Source organism: Gopherus flavomarginatus, chromosome 13 (genome assembly GCF_025201925.1).
Source record: "Gopherus flavomarginatus isolate rGopFla2 chromosome 13, rGopFla2.mat.asm, whole genome shotgun sequence".
Classification (NCBI taxonomy): domain Eukaryota; kingdom Metazoa; phylum Chordata; order Testudines; family Testudinidae; genus Gopherus; species Gopherus flavomarginatus.
The window spans coordinates 2,250,106-2,274,405 of NC_066629.1; the positions used below are offsets into that span (position 1 = coordinate 2,250,106).

The following is a 24,300-nucleotide window of genomic DNA, read 5'->3' on the forward strand; positions in this document are numbered from 1 at the left end:
TGGGGATACACAAGGGGGGAGGGGTGTGCACAGGCCCCCCCCAGGGAGCAGGGGGTGCACATGGGGGGAGGAGGGGGATGCACATGGGGAGAGGGGCGTGCATAGGCCCCCCCAGGGAGCAGGAGGTGCACGTGGAGGTAGGAGGGGGATGCACGTGGGGAGAGGGGCGTGCACAGGCCTCCCCCAGGGAGCGGGGGGTGCACGTGGGGGCAGGAGGGGGATGCATGTGGGGAGAGGGGCGCGCATAGGCCCCCCTCAGGGAGCGGGGTTGCACATGGGGGCAGGAAGGGGATGCACGTGGGGAGAGGGGCGCGCACAGGCCCCCCCCATGGAGCAGGGGGTGCACGTGGGGGCAGGAGGGGGATGCACGTGGGGAGAGGGGCGCGCATAGGGCCCCCCAGGGAGCGGGGGTGCACATGGGGGCAGGAGGGGGATGCACGTGGGGAGAGGGGCACACACAGGCCCCCCCCAGGGAGCTGGGGGTGCACATAGGGGGAGGAAGGGGATGCACGTGGGGAGAGGGGCGCGCATAGGGCCCCCCAGGGAGCGGGGGTGCACATGGGGGCAGGAGGGTGATGCACGTGGGGAGAGGGGCGCGCACAGGCCCCCGCCAGGGAGCAGGAGGTGCACATGGGGGCAGGAGGGGGATGCACGTGGGGAGAGGGGCGCGCATAGGCCCCCCTAGGGAGCGGGGGGTGTGTACGTGGGGGTAGGAGGGGGATGCACGTGTGGAGAGGGGCGCGCACAGGCCCCCCCAGGGAGCGGGGGGTGCACATGGGGGCAAGAAGGGGATGCACGAGCGGGGACGGGCATGCACAGGCCTCCCCCAGGGAGCAGGGGCTGCATGTGGGGGGAGGAAGGGGATGCACGAGCGGGGAGGGGCGTGCACAGGCCCCCCCCAGGGAGCGGGGGCTGCATGTGCGGAGAGGGGGGGTGCACAGGGGCCGCTCCCCGAGACTCAGAGTCCCGTTCCCGCCCTCCTCGCGCGCATGCACAGACTGGCCTCCGGCCCGCGCTCAGTCCCTCGGCGTCTCTCTTTCTGTTGCTTGCGGCCGCGCTGGTTCCGCCTCCCGCCCGCCCCCGCACCATGGGCGGCTCCCTGGCCAAGCCCCACACGGTGAAGAGCTCGGGGGACGGGGCCCGGGCTGGGCCGTGCCCGCTGCACTTCGGCTACAGCGCCATGCAGGGCTGGCTGGGCTCCATGGAGGTGAGGGGGCGGCGTGGGGAGCCGGGGAGCCGCGCGGGGCCCTCGGTGGGTGGGCGGGACGGAGGGAGGAGAGATGGGAGGGGGCGCGGCACGGGACCCTTAACTGTTGCTTGGTACATTTTATTCTCTCCCTCCTCATAAGCCTCTGCAGACTGATAGTGACCCATCCCCAGGGGTCTCTGTGCCTTTCCCTCCCTCCTCCTTCTGCAGAGCTAGGGGGATTCCCCTCGTCTCACACCACCAGCCACTTTCTCCAGCCTGGGGCATGTGTGTGGCTCCTCTCTGAATTCCCCGCCAAGCTGTCTGCTGGGGACCTGCTGGCACAGTGCCATCACCACTAGATGAAGGGGTACTGATGCCATCTGTTTGCATTAGTGCCGCGTGGAAGCAAACTCTCTTACTAAGGATCCAGCCCCCCCTACCGCTGTGGTTAAGGGCTGAGAACTTCCAGGCCATGTTTCAGTCCTCCAAGGAGTCCCCTGGCAAAAGTGCCAGGACACAGCTTTCCTGAAACTTCCACAGAAATAAACCAAATTTTTTTTTGCAGGGGCCACTCTCCTCTCTAGTCTCTCTGCTATACCATAAAAATAAAGCTGCAGTAAAGGAAGGACCCATGCCAAATTCAAGTTCCTCTGGCATTTCCAGGTTTTTGAGTGTTTACCTGTGCACTTCCTATCAGCCTAACATAGGGTTTAATCTGCTGTGCCAGTGTAAACGTGCCTGTCCCGGAGCTCTTGGGCCAGCCCAACAGAACTCCCCCAGTGGCATTCAGATAACCATCACAACCTGTTAGGCTGATCCAATGCATCCATTTCCTCACTGTCTTCCCTCTACCTTCCATTCTGGAATTGGAAGGGGAGCAGAGCACAGGGAGCTGCCCATTCCCCCTGGCTCCCCAGCCTCTAAGGTTAGAAGAAACAGCGGATTAGTGCTGAAAAATGATGGTCACCTGCATGGAAACCCCAGCCTCCCCTGCTTGCCCAGTGAGCACCAGCCAGAGAACTGTTAGTCGAAAGGCACATTCTGTGCTTCAAATTCAGCCCAAGTCACTTCCAGCTGCTGTTCCTGGCCCAGATCTGGGGAGGGGAAGGAATTTGGTCATGAGCCCTTGTCTGCTGCTCTGTGATGTTCTGCTCTGTATAGGTGATTGTCCCATGCTGGTTACCTCAGTGTCTGAGTGCCTATAGATAAAGGCCAGAAAGGATTTCATTTTTGTGTCAAACAGTCCCCTTGGTGGGCCACCCTTTCTGCTGGCTCACCTGAGAGGTTCCGTGGGTGGCCGGAGAATGAGCAGGATTCTGACACCAGTGCCATGGCAGAGACGCCTGCCTGGGAGGTGGGATTTCCGTAACACTGTTTCTGATTCGCTCCAGTGCACAGAGAACACTAGGGGACAGTGTCAGTTCTAGACTCCTCGGCCTACCCTTCAGCTCATTTGAGACCAGCACGCCGTTACCCAGCCGCATGGGGCGTGCCCAGGAAAGGCTTGGCACGCTCAGGCTAGAGAGAGGGGAAAGGTCTCTAGCCCAGGTGTGCAGAGATCCCCTACAAGGGCCTGGGGAGTGTGGTGGTGCTGCCGTACCACTTCCTGCTCTCAGCAGTCTGCGGGACACTCTCCCTCCTGTCAGGTATGACTGGAGCAGGTGACACGCCAGTGTGCGTGGATCTGGGCTGCTTATGAACTGGGGAAAGGAGCCAGGCAGTGAGAGGGGCCACAGACTCCCTGTCTGACTTTGGCCAAGTCCTTTGGGGCTTGTCTACATGGGGAAACTTACTGGCATAACTACCAGTATGATGCTACCATTGTTGTTCTCCTGGTGTGCTATGGTGGTGTAGTCATGCCAGTACATTTCCTTGTGTAGATAAGCACTTGGTCTCCCTGGGCCTCCGTTCCCATCTGTACAATGCGGCCAGTAGCCCCATCCTGCCGCACAAGGGAGTGTGAGGATAAAGACCCTCGGATGGTACGGTGACGGGAGTCTGGATGGATAGGGCTGGAGTCTGGCTCTCGACTGGCAGAATCCCAAGTTACCATTTTAAAGAGCTCTCAGTCTGGAGGAGTGCAGAGGCTGCTGTGCACAGCAGAAGGCTGAAGACTTGCATGCCCCTTCCAGGAAGAGCGAGCTGCTCTGGTGAGCTGTAGATGGAGCGTGTGCTGTGGGTCTGGGGGGGTCTCAGGAGTGTGAAATTCACCCCCCTGCCTGCTGTAGTTGCGCTAAGTCACTCTCTGGGGCAGACATAGGTAGGTCAATGAAGGACTGCTTCCATCAGCCTAGATACCATCACTAAGGGAAGTGGAGTTCCTGCGACAGCAACACCCCTTCTGTCACTGGAAGAAGCGTCTGCGCTATAGTGGCATGTGGCTGTGCTACTGTAGCAGCTGCTTCTTACTGTTCGTGCCCTTCTCTGGTTTTCTGAGAACAGCGTGTGAGTGGGAAATCTCCAGGTGTGAAATGTGAGTGTGTCTGTGCTGGTACCGTATTTTCCTGCCCCTGAGCACCATTCACGCCGGGTCAGCTGCTGGGAGCCAGTGCAACCCCAGCACTCTGACTTGGTACTTTCTCTTTCAGGATGCGCACAACTGCATTCCGGAGTTAGACAGTGAAACGGCCCTGTTCTCTGTCTACGATGGACATGGAGGTAACTGCTCCCCTCGCTCTTTCCAGGGAATTGTACTTGGGCAGCTTCTCACAGGGGACTGCTCTGGTCTGCTGCAGTGGCTGCCCCTTCAGGGCAAACCGCTCTGGCTGTAAAAACCCTGCTTCTTCTTGAGAAGTGTTCTCTGGGGCAAAGTGCGGACTGAGGCTGCCAATGGCTGTGGGAAGAAGGGCACTGGGTTGGCACAGTGGGATCTGGACAACCTCCTTCTGACGGGAGTTGGGCTTCAAGGGTCCACAGGAGGCATTCCAGAACTGAGGCTGTTTTTCCAGCTGGGCAGGGGAGCGGTTTGAGGGTCACCACTTTGAGGTGAGCACGTGCCTAAGAACATAAGAATGGCTGTACTGGGTCAGACCAAAGGTCCATCCAGCCCAGTATCCTGTCTACTGACAGTGGCCAGTGCCAGGTGCCCCAGAGGGAGTGAACCTAACAGGTAATGATCAAGTGATCTCTCTCTTGCCATCCAGCTCCACCCTCTGACGAACAGAGGCTAGGGACACCGTTCCTTACCCATCCTGGCTAATAGCCATTGATGGACTTAACCTCCATGAATTTATCCAGTTCTCTTTTAAACCCTGTTATATTCCTAGCCTTTACAACCTCCTCAGGCAAGGAGTTCCACAAGTTGACTATGCACTGTGTGAAGAAGAACTTCCTTTTATTTGTTTTAAACCTGCTGCTCATTAATTTCATTTGGTGGCCCCTAGTTCTTATATTATGGGAACAAGTAAATAACGTTTCCTTATCCACTTTCTCCACACCACTCATGATTTTATAGACCTCTATCATATCCCCCCTTAGTCTTCTCTTTTCCAAGCTGAAGAGTCCTAACCTCTTTAATCTTTTCTCATGTGGGACCCTCTTCAAACCCCTAATCATTTTAGTTACCCTTCTCTGAACCTTTTCTAGTGCCAGTGTATCTTTTTTGAGATGAGGAGACCACATCTGTACACAGTATTTGAGATGTGGGCATACCATGGATTTATATAAGGGCAATAATATATTCTCAATCTTATTCTCTATCTCCTTTTTAATGATTCCTAACATCCTGTTTACTTTTTTTTGACCACCTCTGCACACTGCATGGACATCTTCAGAGAACTATCCACAATGACTCCAAGATCTTTTTCCTGACTCGTTGTAGCTAAATTAGCCCCCACCATATTGTATGTATAGTTGGGGTTATTTTTCCCAATGTGCATTTCTTTAAATTTCTCCACATTAAATTTAATTTGCCATTTTGTTGCCCAATCACTTAGTTTTGTGAGATCTTTTTGAAGTTTTTCACAGTCTGCTTTGGTCTTAACTATCTTGAGCAGTTTAGTATCATCTGCAAAGTTTGCCACCTCACTGTTTACCCCTTTCTCCAGATCATTTATGAATACGTTGAATAGGATTGGTCCTAGGACTGACCCTTGGGGAACACCACTAGTCACCCCTCTTCATTCTGAGAATTTACCATTAATTCCTACCTTTTGATCCCTGTCTTTTAACCAGTTCTCAGTCCATGAAAGGACCTTCCCTCTTGTCCCATGACAGCTTAATTTACGTAAGAGTCTTTGGTGAGGGACCTTGTCAAAGGCTTTCTGGAAATCTAAGTATACTATGTCCACTTTGTCCGCATGTTTGTTTGACTCCTTCAGAGAACTCTAATAGATTAGTAAGACACAATTTCCCTTTAGAGAAACCATGTTGACTTTTGCCCAACAATTTATGTTCTTCTGTGTCTCTGACAATTTTATTCTTTACTGTTGTTTCAACTAATTTGCCCAGTGCTGACGTTAGACTTACCAGTCTGTAAGTGCTGGGATCACCTCTAGCTACATTAGCTATCTTCCAGTTATTGGGTACAGAAGCTGATTTAAAGGACAGGTTACAAACCATAGTTAGTAGTTCCGCAATTTCATATTTGAGTTCTTTCAGAACTCTTGGGTGAATGCCATCTGGTCCCAGTGATTTGTTAATGTTACGTTTGTCAATTAATTCCAAAACTTCCTCTAGTGACACTTCAGTCTGTGACAATTCTTCAGATTTGTCACCTGCAAAAGCCAACTAAGGTTTGGGAATCTCCCTAACATCCTCATATGTGAAGACTGAAGCAAAGAATCCATTTAGTTTCTCCGCAATGACTTTATCGTCTTTAAGCGCTCCTTTTCTATCTCAATCATCAAGGGACCCCACTGGTTGATTAGCAGGCTTCCTGTTTCTGATGTACGTAAAAAAACATTTAATTACCTTTGAAGTTTTTGGCTAGCTGTTCTTCAAACTCCTTATTGGCTTTTCTTATTATATTTTTACACTTAATTTAGCAGTGTTTATGTTCCTATTTACCTCACTAGGATTTGACTTCCACTTTTTAAAAGATGCCGTTTTATCTCTCACTGCTTCTTTTACATGGTTGTTAAGCCACAGTGGCTCTTCTTTAGTTCTTTTACTGTGTTTTTTAATTTGGGGTATACATTGAAGTTGGGCCTCTATTATGGTGTCTTTAAAAAGCGCCCACAGCTTGCAGGAATTTCACTTTAGTCACTGTACCTTTTAATTTCTGTTTAATTAACCACCTCATTTTTGCCTCGTTCCCCTTTCTGAAGTTAAATACCACAATGTTGGGCTGTTGAGATGTTCTTCCTCCCACAGGGATTTTGAATGCTATTGTATTATGGTCACTATTTCCAAGTGGTCCTGTTATAGTTACCTCTTGGACCAGCTCCTGCACTCCACTCAGAACTAAATCGAGAGTTGCCTCTTCCCTTGTGTGTTCCCGTACCAGCTGCTCCAAGAAGCAGTCATTTAAGGTGTTGAGAAATTTTGTCTTTGCATTTCGTCCTGAGGTGACATGTACCCAGTCAATATGGGGATAATAGAAATTCTCCACTGTTATCGAGTTCTTTATTTTGTTAGACTCTCTAATCTCCCTTAGCATTTCATCATCACTGTCACTGTCCTGGTCAGGTCATTGATAATAGATCCCTAATGTTATGTTCTTATTAGAGCATGTAATTACTATCCATAGAGATTCTATGGAACATGTGGATTCACTTAAGATTTTGACTTCTCATAGACTCATAGACTCTAGGACTGGAAGGGACCTCAAGAGGTCATCGAGTCCAGTCCCCTGCCATCATGGCAGGACCAAATACTGTCTAGACCATCCCTGATAGACATTTATCTAACCTACTCTTAAATATCTCCAGAGATGGAGATTCCACAACTTCCCTAGGCAATCTATTCCAGTGTTTAACTACCCTGACAGTTAGGAACTTTTTCCTAATGTCCAACCTAAATCTCCCTTGCTGCAGTTTAAGCCCATTGCTTCTTGTTCTATCATTGGAGGCTAAGGTGAACAAGTTTTCTCCCTCCTCCTGATGACACCCTTTTAGATACCTGAAAACTGCTATCATGTCCCCTCTCAGTCTTCTCTTTTCCAAACTAAACAAACCCAATTCCTTCAGCCTTCCTTCATAGGTCATGTTCTCAAGACCTTTAATCATTCTTGTTGCTCTTCTCTGGACCCTCTCCAATTTCTCCACATCTTTCTTGAAATGCAGTGCCCAGAACTGGACACAATACTCCAGTTGAGGCCTAACCAGCGCAGAGTAAAGCGGAAGAATGACTTCTCGTGTCTTGTTTACAACACACCTGTTAATGCATCCCAGAATCACGTTTGCTTTTTTTGCAACAGTATCACACTGTTGACTCATATTAAGCTTGTGGTCCACTACGACCCCTAGATCTCTGTCTGCCATACTCCTTCCTAGACAGTCTCTTCCCATTCTGTATGTGTGAAACTGATTGTTCCTTCCTAAGTGGAGCACTTTGCATTTATCTTTATTGAACTTCATCCTGTTTACCTCAGACCATTTCTCCAACTTGTCCAGATCATTTTGAATTTTGACCCTGTCCTCCAAAGCAGTTGCAATCCCTCCCAGTTTGGTATCGTCCGCAAACTTAATAAGCGTACTTTCTATGCCAACATCTAAATCGTTGATGAAGATATTGAACAGAACCGGTCCCAAAACAGAACCCTGCGGAACCCCACTTGTTATACCTTTCCAGCAGGATTGGGAGCCATTAACAACTACTCTCTGAGTACGGTTATCCAGCCAGTTATGCACCCACCTTATAGTAGCCCCATCTAAATTGTACTTTCCTAGCTTATCTATAAGAATATCATGCGAGACTGTATCAAATGCCTTACTGAAGTCTAGATATATCACATCCACCGCTTCTCCCTTATCCACAAGGCTCGTTATCCTATCAAAGAACGTTATCAGATTAGTTTGACACGATTTGTTCTTTACAAATCCATGCTGGCTATTCCCTATCACCTTACCACCTTCCAAGTGTTTGCAGATGATTTCTTTGATTACCTGCTCCATTATCTTCCCTGGCACAGAAGTTAAACTAACTGGTCTGTAGTTTCCTGGGTTGTTTTTATTTCCCTTTTTATAGATGGGCACTATATTTGCCCCCTTCCAGTCTTCTGGAATCTCCCCCGTCTCCCATGATTTCCCAAAGATAATAGCTAGAGGCTCAGATACCTCTTCTATTAACTCCTTGAGTATTCTAGGATGCATTTCATCAGGCCCTGGTGACTTGCAGGCATCTAACTTTTCTAAGTGATATTTAACTTGCTCTTTCCTTATTTTCTCTTCTAAATCTACCCTCTTCCCGTAAGGATTCACTATACTAGACATTCCTTCAGACTTCTCAGTGAAGACCGAAACAAAGAAGTCATTAAGCATCTCTGCCATTTCCAAGTCTCCCGTTACTGTTACCCCCTCGTCATTGAGCAGTGGGCCTACCCTGTCCTTAGTCTTCCTCTTGCTTCTAATGTATTGATAAAAAGTCTTCTTGTTTCCCTTTATTCCCATAGCTAGTTTGAGTTCATTTTGTGCCTTTGCTTTTCTAATCTTGCCTCTGCATTCCTGTGTTATTTGCCTATATTCATCCTTCGTGATCTGACCTAGTTTCCATTTTTTATATGACGCCTTTTTATTTTGTAGGTCACGCAAGATCTCAAGGGTAAGCCAAGGTGGTCTTTTGCCACATTTTCTATCTTTCCTAACCATCGGAATAGCTTGCTTTTGGGCCCTTAATAGCGTCCCTTTGAAAAACTGCCAACTCTCCTCTGTTGTTTTTCCGCTCAGTCTTAATTCCCATGGGACCTTGCCTATCAGCTCTCTGAGCTTACCAAAATCCGCCTTCCTGAAATCCATTGTCTCTATTCTGCTGTACTCCCTTCTACCCTTCCTTAGAATTGCAAACTCTATGATTTCATGATCACTTTCACCCAAGCTTCCTTCTACTTTCAAATTCTCAACAAGTTCCTCCCTATTTGTTAAAATCAAGTCTAGAACAGCTTCCCCCCTAGTAGCTTTTTCAACTTTCTGAAACAAAAAGTTGTCTGCAATGCAGTCCAGGAACTTATTGGATAGTCTGTGCCCCGCGGCGTTATTGTCCCAACATATATCTGGATAGTTGAAGTCCCCCATCACCACCAAATCTTGGGCTTTGGATGATTTTGTTAGTTGTTTGAAAAAGCCTCATCCACCTCTTCCGCCTGATTAGGTGGCCTGTAGTAGACTCCCAGCACGACATCACCTGTGTTTTTTTACCCCTTTTAGCCTAACCCAGAGACTCTCCACCCTTCCGTCTCCTATGTCCATCTCCACCTCAGTCCAAGTGTGTACATTTTTAATATATAAGGCAACACCTCCTCCCTTTTTCCCCTGTCTATCCTTCCTGAGCAAACTATACCCATCCACACCAACATTCCAGTCGTGTGTATTATCACACCAAGTTTCAGTAAGGCCAATAATGTCATAGTTGTATTTATTTATTAGCACTTCCAGTTCTTCCTGCTTATTACCCATACTTCTTGCATTTGTATAAAGGCATCTAAGATACTGGTTTGATTTTGCCTCCCAGCTTTGCCCTGACCCTCCTTCCTCTCTGCCATTATAGCCCGTGCTCCCTCCTGTTTCCAACCCATCTCCCAGGTCTTGTTCCCCACTTCCCTGTGGGCTTTGCTCACCTGTCCCCGTCGAACCTAGTTTAAAGCCCTCCTTACCAGGTTAGCCAGTCTGTGCGCAAATAAGGCCTTTCCCCTCTTCGAAAGGTGAACGCCATCTGTTCCTAGCAGTCCTTCCTCAAGTAGCATCCCGTGGTCGAGGAAGCCAAAGCCCTCCTGGCGACACCATCTTCGCAGCCAGGCATTCACCTCCACGATGCATCTGTCTCTGCCCGGACCCCTACCTTCAACAGGAAGAATCGAAGAGAATACCACCTGCGCTCCAAACTCCTTAACCCGTACTCCCAGAGCCCTGTAGTCACTCTTGATCTGCTCAGCGTCACACCTCGCAGTATCATTTGTGCCCACATGGATGAGTAGCATGGGATAGTAGTCAGAAGGTCGGATAATCCTCGACAAAGCCTCTGTAACATCTCGGATACGGGCCCCTGGCAGGCAGCATACCTCCCGGGATGAACGGTCAGGGCGACAGATGGGTGTCTCCGTCCCCCTCAGCAGAGAGTCTCCAACCACCACTACCCTACGTTTCTTATCAGTGGTGGTAGCAGACCTCCCAGCCTTAGGGGTACGAGGCTTCACCCCCTTAACTGTTGGGGGTGATTTCTTCTCTCCTGTATCTTTTACCACAACAGGAGGGTTTGCAGCGGCGGTGGAGCACTGCCTGCTGCCAGTAGTAATCAGCTGGCTGTGTCCACCCTGAGCCTCCTCCTCCACTGGTGTGTCAGGTACACCCTGAGGCATCTCCTCTTCCACTGGAGTGTCAGTAGTCCTGTCAACTGGGACAGCACCATCAGCTATCTCCACATGGATACTGTCCAGGAATTGCTCATGGACATGGATGTTCCTCAGCCTGGCCACCTCCTCCTGTAGCTCTCCCACCTGTTGCCTGAGAGATTCCACCAGTAGGCACCTTTCACATTGGATGCCACCCCCAGCCTGGATATCAGTAAGTGGAAATTGCAAATTACAGTCTTTGCAAGCCCACACCAGAATCTGGGTAAAAGCATCCATGCTTTGGTGCTCTGTCTGGCTACAGGCGCAGGTGGAGGAGACAGAAGCAGTGCTGGCACAGGTGTTGCGGGTCCTCCTCACCATTGTAAGCCTCCCTCTGTCAAACTCTCAAATTCCCGTCTACAGCTCTCTGTCCACTCCTCTTTGCCCACAGATGCTGTATGTGCTCCTCCTTCACCTGGAGAACTCCCTTGCAAAACTCCCTGTTAGCAGCTCCTGTTCGCAGTTCCTGACTTCATTTGATTCTACATTTTCTTTCACATACAGTGCCACTCCACCACCTCTCCCCCACCCCCCCAGACCTGTTCTGTCCTTCCTATATATTTTGTACCCCGGAATGATTGTGTCCCATTGATTGTCCTCCGTCCACCAGGTTTCTGTGATGCCTATTATATCAATATCCTCCTCTAACACAAGGCACTCTAGTTACCTATCTTATTATTTAGACTTCTAGCATTTGTGTACAAGCACTTTAAAAACTTGTCCCTGTTTATTTGTCTTCCCTTCTCTGATGTGTCAGATTATTTTTTACGTGAACGTTTCTTCATACACAGAGCAGGTCCTAGAGGAAGGGGCACTTCCAGTTCTGCAGTGAGGGAATGGCTTTGGGTTTGCAAGCTGCTCTGAGGGGCTCTGCAGTTGATGGCCTTGATCCTGCTTTAGTTTCTAGACTGTAGCTGAAGGTCCTTGCCTTGATGCTGCTGCCCGTGCCCCACGTCAGACTGAAGCCTGTGTCCTTAGAGACCAAGAGTGTTTTTAATGTATAAGGGGGATGGCACTCAGAGGCTTGCTGTATGAAAGGGGTCACCAGTGCAAAACGTGAAGAACCACTGAGCTAGTCCCTTCCCCTCCGCACGCCCAGCTAAGCCAGTACTAGATACATGGGCCACAGTCTCCATGGAACTAAGCTTCCTGTAAATGCCTGGGTAGATGGATTTTGTCCAGGGTCGGTTTCCAATAAAAATGCACGTATTCTGTGGCTGCAGACTCCACCTCTGTGCAGAAACATGGCCTGGCAGCTCTACTTGCGGTGTAACCAATACAGTGACATCCACTCGAGCCTGCAGACAATAACATTTATTTATTTGCCCCCTTCCCGCCCCTCCCCAGTCGTATCTGAGCAGCTCACACCTTGCAACAGCCCTGCCAGGTAAGACAGAGTTGTTATCCTCTGGCTGGTAGGGGGCGGAACAGAGATGGATCAAGGACTTTTTGGAAGTGCCTTTGAGTTCAGGTGGTGTTTGGGTGAGGGACACGTCTGTCCAAAGTCACGTGCTGTCTGCCTGGCCAAGGTCACCATGGAGTCCCTGTCGTAAGTGCAAGCCTGCTCTGCCTCTTGCTGCTGCGTCCCAGCAGAGTGCTCACTTTGAAACCGAACCCGGGAATTCTCAGTCTCCCCATGAATTGTCATTGAGTTTCATGTTGTTAGTAGTATTGGCATGTTTCATGTTGCCATAGCAGCTACAAGCCTCCGTCATGGCCAGCACCCCTATGCTAGGCGCTTTAGACATGGAACAAAAAGATGACTCCTGCCCCAAAGAGCTTACAGTTGAAGTCAGGCCAAGAGGGACCCGGCCAGACGGGTCTGCAAGGGAACAGAGAGACGGCATTAGTGAGCCTGAGGGGCAAGGGTCTCTGCACACCAGCAGCCTAGCAGCTGTCAGTTTTTTGGAAGGTTCATGGCAGCAGAGGTGTTGAAAGAGTTGAATGAGGTGTCATAAACAGGTAGTTAAGGGTTAATGTCTCTTTTACCTGTAAAGGGTTAAGAAGCTCAGTAAACCTGGCTAACACCTGACCAATAGGAGGACAAGATACTTTCAAATCTTGAGGGAGGGAAGTCTTTCGTTTGTGCTCTTTGTTTGGGTTGTTGTTCGCTCTCCGGACGGAGAGGGACCAGACATCCATCCAGGCTCTCCAAATCTTTCTGAATCTCTAATGTTTCAAACTAATAAGTAACAGTCAGGCAAGGCGGGATATTATTAGCCAAATGTGTCATTTCATCAAAAATAGCATGTTAGTTTGACAGGATCTATTTTCTATAAACCCATGTTGATTTGCATTAATTATATTATGTAAAAACTGCCACGTAGTGTCAGCCATGGTCCCTCTAGCACAGTAGCCTGTCTCTTACAGTTGTCCATACTGGAGCTTCATGGGGAGTGCACATAACAAGTTAGTTAGTGATCCATCCTGTCTTCTCCTGCTGGCTTCTGGCAGTCAAAACTTTAAGGTTGCCCCAAGGGTTGGGTTGCGTCCCTGACCATCTTGGCTAATAGCCATTGATGGACCTATCCTCCATAAACTTCGCTATTTATTTTTTTGAGCCCAGTTCTACTTTGGCCCTGGCAATGAGTTCCACAGGTGAATTGTGCATTGTGTGAAAAGGTACTTCCTCTTGTTTTGTATTCATCCTGCTACCTGTTAATTTTATTGGGTGACTCCTGGTTTTTATATTGTGGAAAAGGGTAAATAACACTTCATTATTCACTCTCTTCACACCACGCATGATTTTATCTTTGTTCCACTTTTCTGAACCTTTTCTAGTTCCATTCTATCCTTTCTGAGATGGGGTAACCAGAACTGGACACAGTATTCAAGGTGTGGATTTGCCATGTACTTACTATGGGGCATTATGATAATTTCAGTCTTAGTTTCTATCACTTTCCTAATGGTTTCTACCATTTTGTTAACCTTTTTGACCGCTGATGCGCATTGAGCTGAAGTTTTCGGAGAACTATTCACTGTGACTCCAAGATCTTTCTTGAGTGATAACAGCTAATTTTGAACCCATCATGCGTTACTTTGCACTTATCAGTGTTGAATTTCATCTGCTCAGATTTCCCTGCTGAATCACCCAGTTTTGTGAGATTCCCTCTGGAACTTTTTGTAGTCAGCTTTGAACTTAACTATCTCGAGTAACTTTGTATCATCTGCAAACTTTTCCTCTTCCTCTTCACAGTTCACTCTTTCTTCCAGATCAGCAGTTAATATATTAAACAGCACAGGTCTTTGTACAGATCCTTGGGGGATCCCGCTGTTTATCTCTGTGCATTGTGACAACTGACCATTTATTCCTACCCTTTGTTTCCTGACTTTTAACAAGTTACTGATCCATGAGAGGACCTTCCCTCTAATGCCATGACAGTTTAGGCTCTGGTTACACTACAGCTTAAGTCAACATAAGTTATGTTGTTCATGGGTTTGAATTAGCCACTCTCCTGAGTGCCATAACTTATGCCGGTGTGGGCAGTGCTGTGTTGTCGGGAGAGCTTGCAGGGGCTGGAGTAGTTAAGCCGACAGGAGAGCTCTCTGGAGTGGTGTAGCTGCATTAGTGCTCTCTTGTGTAGCCACAGCATAATTTTCCTTAAAAGTCTTTGGTGAGGGACCTTGTCAAAGTCTTTCTGGAAGTCCAGGTACGCTCTAACCACTGGATCCCTCTTGGCCCCATGCTTGTTGACCCCCTCAAAGAATTCTAATAGATTGATGAGGCCTGATTTCCCTTTAGAAAAGCTGTGTGGATTCTTCCCCAATGACCTGTGTTTAGCTCGGTATTTGATAATTCTGTTCTTTACTATGATTTCTGCTAGTTTGTGGAGTGCTGTAACCACTGACCGGGATTGCCTCTGGAGCCCATTTTAAAAATCAGCATTACATTCTAGTCATGTGGTGCACTGTCCTTTTAATGCTTTATAAACTGAGTCCTGTATCAGCTGTTCCGTTGTTCTGGCCAGTACTGATGTCTGTCTGATAGGCCTGTGGTTACCTGGGACATCCTGTTCACCCTTTTAAAGTCGCCACCCCAAGATGGTCACTGTCTGTGTCACTGTTGTTGATCCCTTTCCCCCACACTATCTTCTAGCTCAATGGTTACTGCACTCACCGGGGATGTGGGAGAGCCAGGCTCCAATCCCCACTCTGGAACAGACTTGAAATGGGGCTGGCGATTCTCTCTGCTGCTCAGGGTGAATATGGTCTGACCGGACGGGTCTGCATCATCCAACTTCTGATGCATCCCCTTTTGCAAAAGCTGTTTTCACAGGGTTTCCATTCCTTGCCAGTTGCCCAGTTTCTCCTGTCCCTGCAGGCAGGTTTGAAAGAGCTGTGTTTTGCCATTCATTCCTTACTTCCCCTAACAGCGCCATCACCTTGGGGGGACCCTGCATTCTCGCTGCCCTTCTCCTTTCCCTGCATTCTTGGCATGTTCTTGTTTGGCTGCTTCCCCCTTCTCCATTCCCAGTTTGGTTCCTTCTCCCATTCAGATCTCTGGCCCTTCCCTTCCAGACCAGAGGGGCTGCTCCTCACCTCTCCTATCAGAGCTTTTCACTGGGCTGCTTCCCTGCCCCTCTGTGCATTCTGCCAAGTCCCATTGGATGAGCTGAACTCCAGGAGTTAGTGATCACTGCTGCCATGTCAGTGCCGTCTTCTCTTAGGCGGGCCCAGCTGTCATCTGAACCATGGCCCTGTGGTCTGCCTGGCTGCACTGGTTACCCAGGCACCCCCAAGGAGGAGTCGTGATGTCAAGCAGCTGACAGCTGGTTCAGGAGTGAAATAATCTCTATGCTTATGTGCAGGCCGTGGGTCTGTTACACGCAACTCAGAGAATTTCTCCTTCTTCCGTGTCTGGTCCTGTGGCTTGCTTCTCCTGTTGTCGCCTCCTGCATTTCTTTCCTTCCTCTCCCAGTAGGACTCCGCTCTGCCCATTAGGACCACAGTCTCCCTCGTTAATTGTAGCATCTCCTTCCTCTTGCGCTGGGGCAGGCGCTCCTGTATGTGAACACACACTGGCTGCCCCCTGCATGCTGGAAACATGGCACCTCCCAGATTATCTGCACTGAGCATTAGCCCCCTTTCCCCTGCTGCAGTATCAAAGCTCGGCTCTCCAGGTGGGACTGGCCTGAGAACAGTGGAGTCCCTTGGAACCTGGCCAGCCCCAATGAAGGGTGAAAAGCCTTGGACATTTGCTGGGGTCCCACGGCTTGTCATACTGATGGTGTCTCCAGTGGCAGCAGCAAGTCCTCCCACCTCAGTGGTGCAGCTCCTTGGGAAGTGGAGGCCCTGCGCCAAACCCTGAGATATCCCACTAGCAACCTCTCCTCTGCAGCTGGTTGCTGTCTCCTCCTCCTGCACTGACCTCCTTCCTGGCTGGAGTCCCCAGATTTCCTCGGGGCTGTCAGCTCAGCTCGCTCTGTGCCCAGGGCCACTGGAAGGAGCAGGATTTTCAAGCAACCTCTGCTCTCTTTCAGGGGCAGAGGTTGCCCTGTATTGTGCCAAGTATCTCCCGGAGATAATCAAGGAGCAGAAGGCGTACAAGGAAGGCAAACTACAGAAGGTAAGAGCCTGGCACTGCAGTGGATAAGTGTCGGCATCAAGGCAGGAGAACAGGCCTCTCTGGGTGTCTAGTCCCCACCCAGATCCCGGTGTCACCTGGGATTGCCCAGCCCCTCCCTCAGAGGCAGTCCCAAGGCCTGGTTAGTCTCCCAGGGAAGCTTTCTTCCTTTTTCCACTTTGGGTCTTCTGCTCACTAGCTCTTGGCCTTGTTGTTTAACTGTTCCACCTCCCTCCTTTAGCTCCCTTGAAGTTACTGAGAGGCCGTGCTCATTTCTGGCTCATGCCTTGTGTTCGCTGCAGCATCCCCCTCTCTGCTCTCCATATCCCCACAGAGCTGCCCTGGTTTTCAGTCTCCTCCTGGATCAATGCAGGAATCAGACTGATGGGCAGCAGTGTAGGTGATAGAAATGCAGCGCTTTAAGACTCACAGCGATGGCAGAGTGGAGCTTTCAGAGAAGAGGCATTAGGCGGCATATCCTGAGCACAGGCCAGTCTGGCAAAGCCAGTGACCTTAGGAACAAGGGGTTGTTCTCATGCTGACCCTCCCCAGTGCCATCTCGTCTGCCCCATGTGCTCTCTGGCAAACGTGGCCAGTCACCTCAGTGATTCTCCTGAAGGGGCTGGGGACGTGATGGGATCCCAGTGCTGCTGAGAGAGGGCAGGGAGGGTGGGCGGGCGCTCCCCTGGACAGCATGCAGCCCCTGTGGTGTCTGTCTGTCCGTAGGCCCTGGAGGATGCCTTCCTGGCCATCGATGCCAAGCTGACCACAGAGGAGGTGATTAAGGAGCTCGCTCAGATTGCTAGGCGTCCCCAGGATTTCCATGAGGAGAAAGAGAAAGTAGCTGATGAAGATGATGGTAAGTGAAGCATGTGCCCAGCCAGTATCTGAGGCTGAGCACTGAGGTGCTGGCCGCCAGCCGTGGTAGGGGGCAGGACAGTGACTGCTGGGGAAGGTTTTGCTCTTTAAAGGAGCCAGTTAAACAGAGTGCAGCTGGAGCTAACTTAGCGCTCTCCTCGAGGCGCCTCCCGGGCTGGCATGGCGGAGTCGGAGCTGTTTTGGCAAGCTTGCTTGTTTAACTGACACACGCCTTCTGTGGGCCCCTCCCTTGGGCGTGTCTGCAGCAGGTGCTCTGCTCCAGCCAAGGGTTCGAGCTTTCTGCGCCATGGCAGTACGAGTCTGAGCTGAGATGTGGTATCAGTGAAATGGGCAGCAGTGTCCCAAGCTTGTAGCTCCAGGGTGGGGTGGGTCATGGACGGATGGACAAGTGGTGGGACGGAGGTGAACTCAAGCACCCCCCGGTGACTGGCCCAAGACTCTGCCTTTTTCACTCAAAGAAGCAGATGTGCTTTCCCACCTGGGCATGTCTATCAGGGCAAGGAGAAAAGCCCCAGCCAGGAAACCAGAATTACTCGCTGCCAGCCTTTGAGTGAACGTAAAGAGGCACCCGCACTGGATCCTGGCATTTTTCTGCGAGTGCTGGGGACACCCGGGTTCCTACACCTGGGGGGAAAGCCCTTTAGTTTGCTCTCTGCATCTGGCAGCACTCTAGGTAGAGTCGTTTCACTTCCCATCTTTGAGCTGACTAGTAAAGTTAAAACTAGCAAAACGGCAGCTTCAGGGAAGCAGCAAGATTCCCCCTTGAACTGCTGGCCCCTATTTGGTGTTTGGGAAGGGTGTGTCTTAGCGTCTCACGTTTCCCCAAGGCCCCAGCGCCTGGTTCTCAGGTGGGTGAGCGACCTGTGCCAGAGCCCTCCAGAGTGACTTGGCCCTCGAGAAGCTTAGCCTTTCCCGTTTGTGGTGTCTGATCTGTGCAAGGAAACAGACCAGCCAGTGTCCCAGCACTTGTCATCACCACAGACCTTCAAACAAAACCCAAACGCTTGGCCAGCACCAACTGTTCTCACTTGCGAGCTCACCCCCAGCACCTCGAGCTGAGCTTCCATTGGTGAATCCCTCCTTGATGGCCACTGTGTCCATGACGTTGGCCAGCGAGCATCACCTGGCTTAGCAGCTGGGAGTTGGCTGCTGTGTGTCTATACAGCCCAGTGTGTGCGCTGTGCCTATCAGCTGTGTGAGTGTGATGGTCGCCTTCCCGACTGCTTGGTCTGGGAGCTGGGTGGGGGCAGCTGTCTCGTGTGTGTGGAATGCCCAGCCCAGTGCGGGCACTGCTGCAACATCAGCTATCTCTTGGCTAGTGCAGCTTGGAGCCAAACCTATGCTGCTGCTGCCACCCCACGGGTGGCGTTTCCTGCTCTGACTTCCCCTTTCTCTTGCAGTTAACAACGAGGAAGCGACTCTTCGGCATGAAGAAGCCACAATGACCATAGAGGAGCCGCTGATCCGCTATGGACAGAACTGCATCAAGAACCTCAGAAACAAGCCACTCGCTCCGGCCGGGGAGATGGGCCAGGAGCATGGCGGGGAGGTGAGTGTGAATGGAGAAAGCAGCCCAGGGGAGCTGGCCAAGCACAGGAAGAGGAAGAACGGGAAGCCAGATGACGAGGCCACGGGCATTTCCTCCACCACAGATAGAGCAAGGATGAGTCAGATGAGGGTAATGAGGAGAACGACAGTGGAGTAGGCGCCAGAGCTTGGAGGCAGCTGCCGTTCCTGGAGGTGGAGGTGGAGAAGGACTCTCTCTCTCTCTCTCCCCCCACATTCTTTAAGGGCTGTGAGAGCATCGGGCCACCCCAGGCCTACCGTCAAGGTGGGATTTACGGGCTGGTGCCTGTGTCCGCACTGCCTCACAGTGGGCCTGTGGAAGGAGGGTGCTGCAGACACTGTGGTCTGGCCAGTGCATGAGCTGGGAGCTGCTACCTGCTGCCCAGCTCATATGCAGCAGAGAGAGAGAGACGACCTGCTGGGTCATCGGCTCCCTCTTGCTGAGCTCATCTTGTCCATCCTCCCGGAGGGGCTTGTGCCCTTGGAGCCGGGCACTCCTGCTCTCTCATGGCGTGTCTCGTTTCTATAGGAGTGCAGTGAGGATGAGGATGGCCACAGCAGTGAGAAGGCAGAGAATGAAGAGGATGAAGGTGACACAGAAGAGATTGAGGAGGATGAAGGTGACACAGAAGAGATTGAGGAGGATGAGGACGAAGAGGAAAAGATAATGTTACCACGCATGGAGCGGAAAAAGGAGGTGCACATCCCATTTCTGCCTTCTCTAGGTTCTTTGTTAGTCCTGTGCCGGGGAGCACCTGTGGGTCACTTGGGAGCCAGAGAATGCCCCTTGGCCATGGAGGCTCTGTGCAGCCCATGGATTTTCTACACAGCTTTCCTGCAGCAGAGCATGTAACCTGAGGCAGGTGTCTTCCCACCCGGACGCAGTGAAGGATTTGGAATGGGGCCTGGGCTGTGGGGCAGCAGGGGAGATACTGCAAAGGGGGACTCCCCTGCGAGCTTATCTCATCGGACGTACCGCAGAACAGCACGGCAGTTCCTCAGGATCAGCCAGTCCGGCTGTGTGTCTCACGTGCACACAACAAACACTAGTAATTAGCAGCTCTCCAGCCAGCCAGCCAGCTGAGGACGGCATTGGCAGCTGGGCAGGAGCTGTAGCTAGGTGCAGTGAAATGGAGATTGCAGAAGCCTCCATCCTTGCCACTACAATGCAGTGCAGCCCCTTCTTGGGGCAGACTAAGGCTGGAGTTGCTGCAGGAGAGGACAGCTGCAGGCCATGCTATTGATCTCACTGGTGTTCCTAGGACAATGTGTTAAACTGAGGTGGCCCACTCCTGGGAAAACGTACCCATGCTCTGTTCCTTTCGCACCCCTTCCCTCGCCTCCTGTGGTGGCCCCCTCTTTGGGCCCCGCACCTGGAAAGGCGAGGTCTGGTACAGCCGATGTCCTGTAAGAGCTTCTGGGTTGGTTTGTACTCTCTCTCCCCGAATAGCTCCTTTAGGGCTAGGGGCATTATGTATCTGGGAAGAAGTCTCACCAAACCCCTTGCCTCTCAGCCTGGCTCTGACAGCGGAACGACTGCCGTGGTAGCCCTTATCCGCGGGAAACAGCTGATCGTAGCCAATGCTGGAGACTCTCGCTGCGTGGTGTCAGAGGGTGGAAAAGCTGTAGACATGTCCCATGACCACAAGCCGGAGGATGAGCTGGAGCTGGTGAGGATAAACAACGCCGGCGGCAAGGTCACCATGGATGGGAGAGTGAACGGGCGTCTCAACCTCTCCAGGGCAATTGGTGAGTGAATCCAGGAGGCTGACCAGGGCACCCTGCAGCCGGGGGGATGGCACGTGCACGGAGACCGCCTGCTTCACGGTGGGTTTGTGAGTGATTAATGATTTAGATAGGGCCCAAGGCATGGTAGCTGTCAGCCAGGAGTGGTGAGAAAAGCAAACGATACTGGGATGTATAAGGCATGGGGTGGTGTGGCTCATCTGAACACTATGTGGGGTTCTCATCACCCTCCTAAACAGGGTGTTGCACAGCTAGAGGGGTTAGAGAAGGGCAGCAAGAATGGTCAAGGACTTGGGGAAATCTCTTCTGTGCAGAAGGGTTTGTCCCCGTGCAAAGGAGATGGATGAGGAGGGACGTGATTAAAGTTTCTAAAGCAATGCGCGGTCGAGAGAAAGGGAGATCAGTGTCTGTTTAAATGATGGGGACCCTGAAAAGGCACAAGTGGCCTATGGAACTCCCCATCACATGAAATAGCTGAGGCTAAGAGCCTAGCGGAATTCAGCGAGAAGTTAGATATTTCTCTAGGAATGGGGAATATCTGGAATTATCCGAGGAAATACTAACCCTCAAACCAGAGTTCTGAACTGGCCATGAACCCTCTTGCCCCAGAGCATGAGCCTCTAACTACTGGGGCTGGGGGAACCTTCCCCTGGGGCAGGCCGCCTGGTCGCTGCACCTTCCCCTGAAGCAGCTGGCGCTGGCCCCCATCGGAGATAGGACACTGGACTAAATGGACCCCGGTCTAGTCCGCATGGGCAGTGTCTGTGTTTGTGCTCCTAAAAGCACAGGCGGTGGGGAGATGTGTGGCTGGGCTGGGGGCACACTGTTTTGGGGTTCTCACTCTTCTTCAGTGTTGTAGCAGTGAAGTGCCAGGCTCTGCTGAGCTGGCCTCATGCTCCAGCTCAAACACAGACCTCAGTCTGCGACGGGGGGGGGGCGGTTGTCCCCTTTTGCCTGCGGGAGTGCTGGCCTGGGCTCTCAGGCAACCCCTCCCCAGAAGTCAGGGCAGCGTAGCTGGAGGAGACTGTGCTGGCACTGAACTTCCCCTCTCTTGCCAGGCGACCACTTCTACAAACGGAACAAGAATCTGCCCCCGGAAGAGCAGATGATCTCGGCCTTACCCGACATCAAGGTGCTAACAATAAATGAGGAACATGACTTCATGGTTATCGCATGCGACGGAATCTGGTGAGCACCAGAGGATCAGAAGCCCCTATGGGATGGATCCTGCCCCAGCCTTGCACGGGGCAGCAGGCCAGGCGGAAATCCCCGTGACACCTCAGTAAGGGTTAGGGGCCTCTGGGATAGCTCATCAGAGTCCGAGGCAGGCTGTCCTCAGTGGGGCGCCATTCCCTGGGCAGAGGATGGCACAGCGCGCTCCACGGTGCCCATGGCCCCTGAACGAAGGGATCTCCTTTAACACTTGTCTTGGTGCGCACCCTGCTCCTCCCATTCAGCGAGCCAGCACTCTCCGCCATAGCACAGCAGAACCAGGCCTCCCTGCCGTCAGCTGCAGGGCACTCTTCCCTTGGCCTGCCAGCCACTCTGACCCGTCACCCGCTCTGCTGGCAGGAATGTGATGAGCAGCCAGGAAGTGGTGGATTTCATCCAGGCCAAGATCAGCCAGAAGGATGAGAACGGGGACCTGAGGCCTCTCTCTTCCATAGTAGAAGAGGTAAGCAGCCTGATTCCAGCTGCCCTTTCCTGGATGGGCTTCCTCAGCTCGCTGGGCATTTGCACGCTTGCTGGGCAGTGAGTCCCTGCAGGGAGAGTTACTGGGGCCCGCTCATTGCTGGGTGGTGACAAAATCCATACGGACCCAACAACTTTATCTGCTTCCTAGTTTCAGAGGGGTAGCCATGTTCGTCTGTATCAGCCAAAACTACGAGGAGTCCTGCTGGCACTTTAGAGCCTAACAAATTTATTTGGGCATAAGGTTTTGTGGGCTATAACGTACTTCATCAGATACATGGAGTGAAAAATACAGTAGGCAGGTATAAATATACAGCACATGAAAAGATGGGAGTTGACCTCGTTAGCACCGACCTCTCGGTAAGGCAATTCAATCAGGGTGGATGTGGCCCATTCCCAACAGTTGACAAGAAGGTGTATCAACAGAGGGGAAAAAAAAATTTTGTAGTGACCCAGCCACTTTATTCAGGCCTAATTTGATAGTGTCCAATTTGTAAATTAATTCCAGTTCTGCAGTTTCTCATTGAAGTTTGTTTTTTAAGTTTTTTTTGTTGAAGAATGACCACTTTTAAGTCTGTTGTTGAATGTTCAGGGAGATTTTTGAGAATGAGCCACATCCACCCTGATTGAATTGGCCTCGTTAGCACTGCCCCCCCCCTCACACTTGGTAAGGCAACTCCACCCATCTTTTCATGTGCTGTATATATATCTGCTGCTGTATTTTTCACTGCACGCAGCTGATGAAGTGGGTTCTAGCTCATGAAAGCTTATGCCCAAACAAATTTGTTAGTCTCTAAGGGGCCACAAAGACTCCTCTTTGTTTTTGCCTTCCTAGTGTTGTTCTGAACAGCCAGCAGGTGGCAGTGCTGAGTAGCCCAGGGCCCTGCCAGCAGAGGTGGTCAGCACATCGGGATATTTGAGGGGTGCCCCCCAACACATACTAATAATGAACAGGGGGCCCCCTGGAGGTGCTCTGGGTGCTAAGCAATTGCTTGGTCTGCTCATGCCTATCGCTGGCTCTGCCTGCCGGCCTCCCAAGGCACTGAGCACTGCCTTGAGCTGTCCCGTTCCCTCACCTGGGAGGAGCTGGAGCCTGGGGCTGGCCCCAGAGCCGGGAGTCAGCCAGCGAGCGAGCGGCTACCTTGGACTGCTCGGCTGCATGTGAGGTTGGCGTCCTGCTGGCTGCTCCTCATGTGCTGTTAACTTTGTCCTGTTCCCTCTCAGCTCCTGGATCAGTGCTTGGCTCCCCAGGCCTCAGGGGACGGCATCGGCTGTGATAACATGACCTGCATCATTATCTGCTTCAACCCACGCTCCACGCAAGCCCACACCGACAGTGGCAAACGGAAACTGGCAGCGGCAGAGGCCCAGGCAGCGGGGGAGGAGAACGGCAGTGACAGCAGCAAGAAGGCCAAGCGGGACTAGCAGGCCCAGCACAGAGACTTGTCGTGCACTCCCCAGACTCGTTTCCTAAACAAGTTGAACTCGAGACTCCGAAGTCTCATCTTTTTTATGTTTTTTAGCCTTAGCAGAGGCCTCGTTTGTGTCCTGGACAGGGGTGGGGTGAGTTAGCAGGGCATGTCCTGTTGATTTGTAACCCTTCCAAAGAGTAAGCCAGGAGCAGAGCTGCCAAGCGGGGCTGGCTTCTGTTCCGCGCACACGGGAGCCCCGGCGGAGATGAGTAGCACGTTCGTGTTTAGAGGATGGACATCCCAAGATTGTCTCCATGTAGGTGTTGCCATTTTTGTGCCTGTGACTATTCTGTTTGGAGGGAAGAACTTTTTCACTTGTTGAGGTTTTTTATTCTGTGCCCCCTTTATTTAAGGCCCGTTCTGTTTTTATTTGTGGAACAATCTGGATCAGGTGCCACCGTTGCACCTCGCTCTGTTCCTGTTGAATAAACCTGTTTTACTAGCTGGCTGAGAGTCACATCTGACTGCAAAGTGGGCGTGCAGGACCCTATGGCTTCCCCAGGACCCCACTGGGGCAGGTTCGCTGTGGGAAGTGCACGGAGGGGCAGAGGATGCTGAATGCTCCAAGGAGAGACCCAGGAGGTGAAGCCATGTGAGTTTCTTTCCCTGAACAAGTCTGCTCCAAGGGAGAGGAGGCTCCCCGAAGTCCTGCCTGGCTTTGTGGGGAGCAGTTCCAGAGCATCGCCCAGGGACTGCGTGATAAGCCTCC

The 24,300-nt window shown here is 51.5% G+C and overlaps 1 protein-coding gene across 2 annotated transcripts; it reads left to right on the forward strand.

Moving 5' to 3' along the window:
• The first annotated feature begins 1,021 nt into the window (after positions 1 to 1,021).
• On the forward strand, positions 1,022 to 24,037 carry LOC127033792 (protein phosphatase 1G-like). Of its 2 annotated transcripts, XM_050921979.1 has the most exons (11): positions 1,022 to 1,207; positions 3,778 to 3,847; positions 16,154 to 16,239; positions 16,963 to 17,095; positions 18,516 to 18,664; positions 19,211 to 19,271; positions 19,302 to 19,378; positions 20,196 to 20,430; positions 21,486 to 21,615; positions 22,000 to 22,102; positions 23,344 to 24,037. In XM_050921979.1, exons 1-11 carry the CDS (start codon positions 1,088 to 1,090, stop codon positions 23,542 to 23,544), a joined length of 1,365 nt encoding a protein of 454 aa, XP_050777936.1. In that variant the 5' UTR covers positions 1,022 to 1,087; the 3' UTR covers positions 23,545 to 24,037. The 2 variants fall into 2 exon arrangements, with proteins under 2 accessions (XP_050777936.1, XP_050777934.1); XM_050921977.1 differs by having other exon boundaries at positions 1,023 to 1,207; positions 19,211 to 19,378.
• The last annotated feature ends 263 nt before the right edge of the window (positions 24,038 to 24,300 follow it).

What these genes read in the sequence shown, in the direction of transcription:
- LOC127033792 (XM_050921977.1), top strand. Translation starts at nt 1,088, where the DNA reads ATGGGCGGCTCCCTGGCCAAGCCCCACACGGTGAAGAGCTCGGGGGAC. An exon ending in GCTGGCTGGGCTCCATGGAG is followed by an intron (nt 1,208 to 3,777) that starts GTGAGGGGGCGG and finishes TTTCTCTTTCAG; the next exon opens with GATGCGCACAACTGCATTCC. An exon ending in GCCAGGAGCATGGCGGGGAG is followed by an intron (nt 18,665 to 19,210) that starts GTGAGTGTGAAT and finishes TCGTTTCTATAG; the next exon opens with GAGTGCAGTGAGGATGAGGA.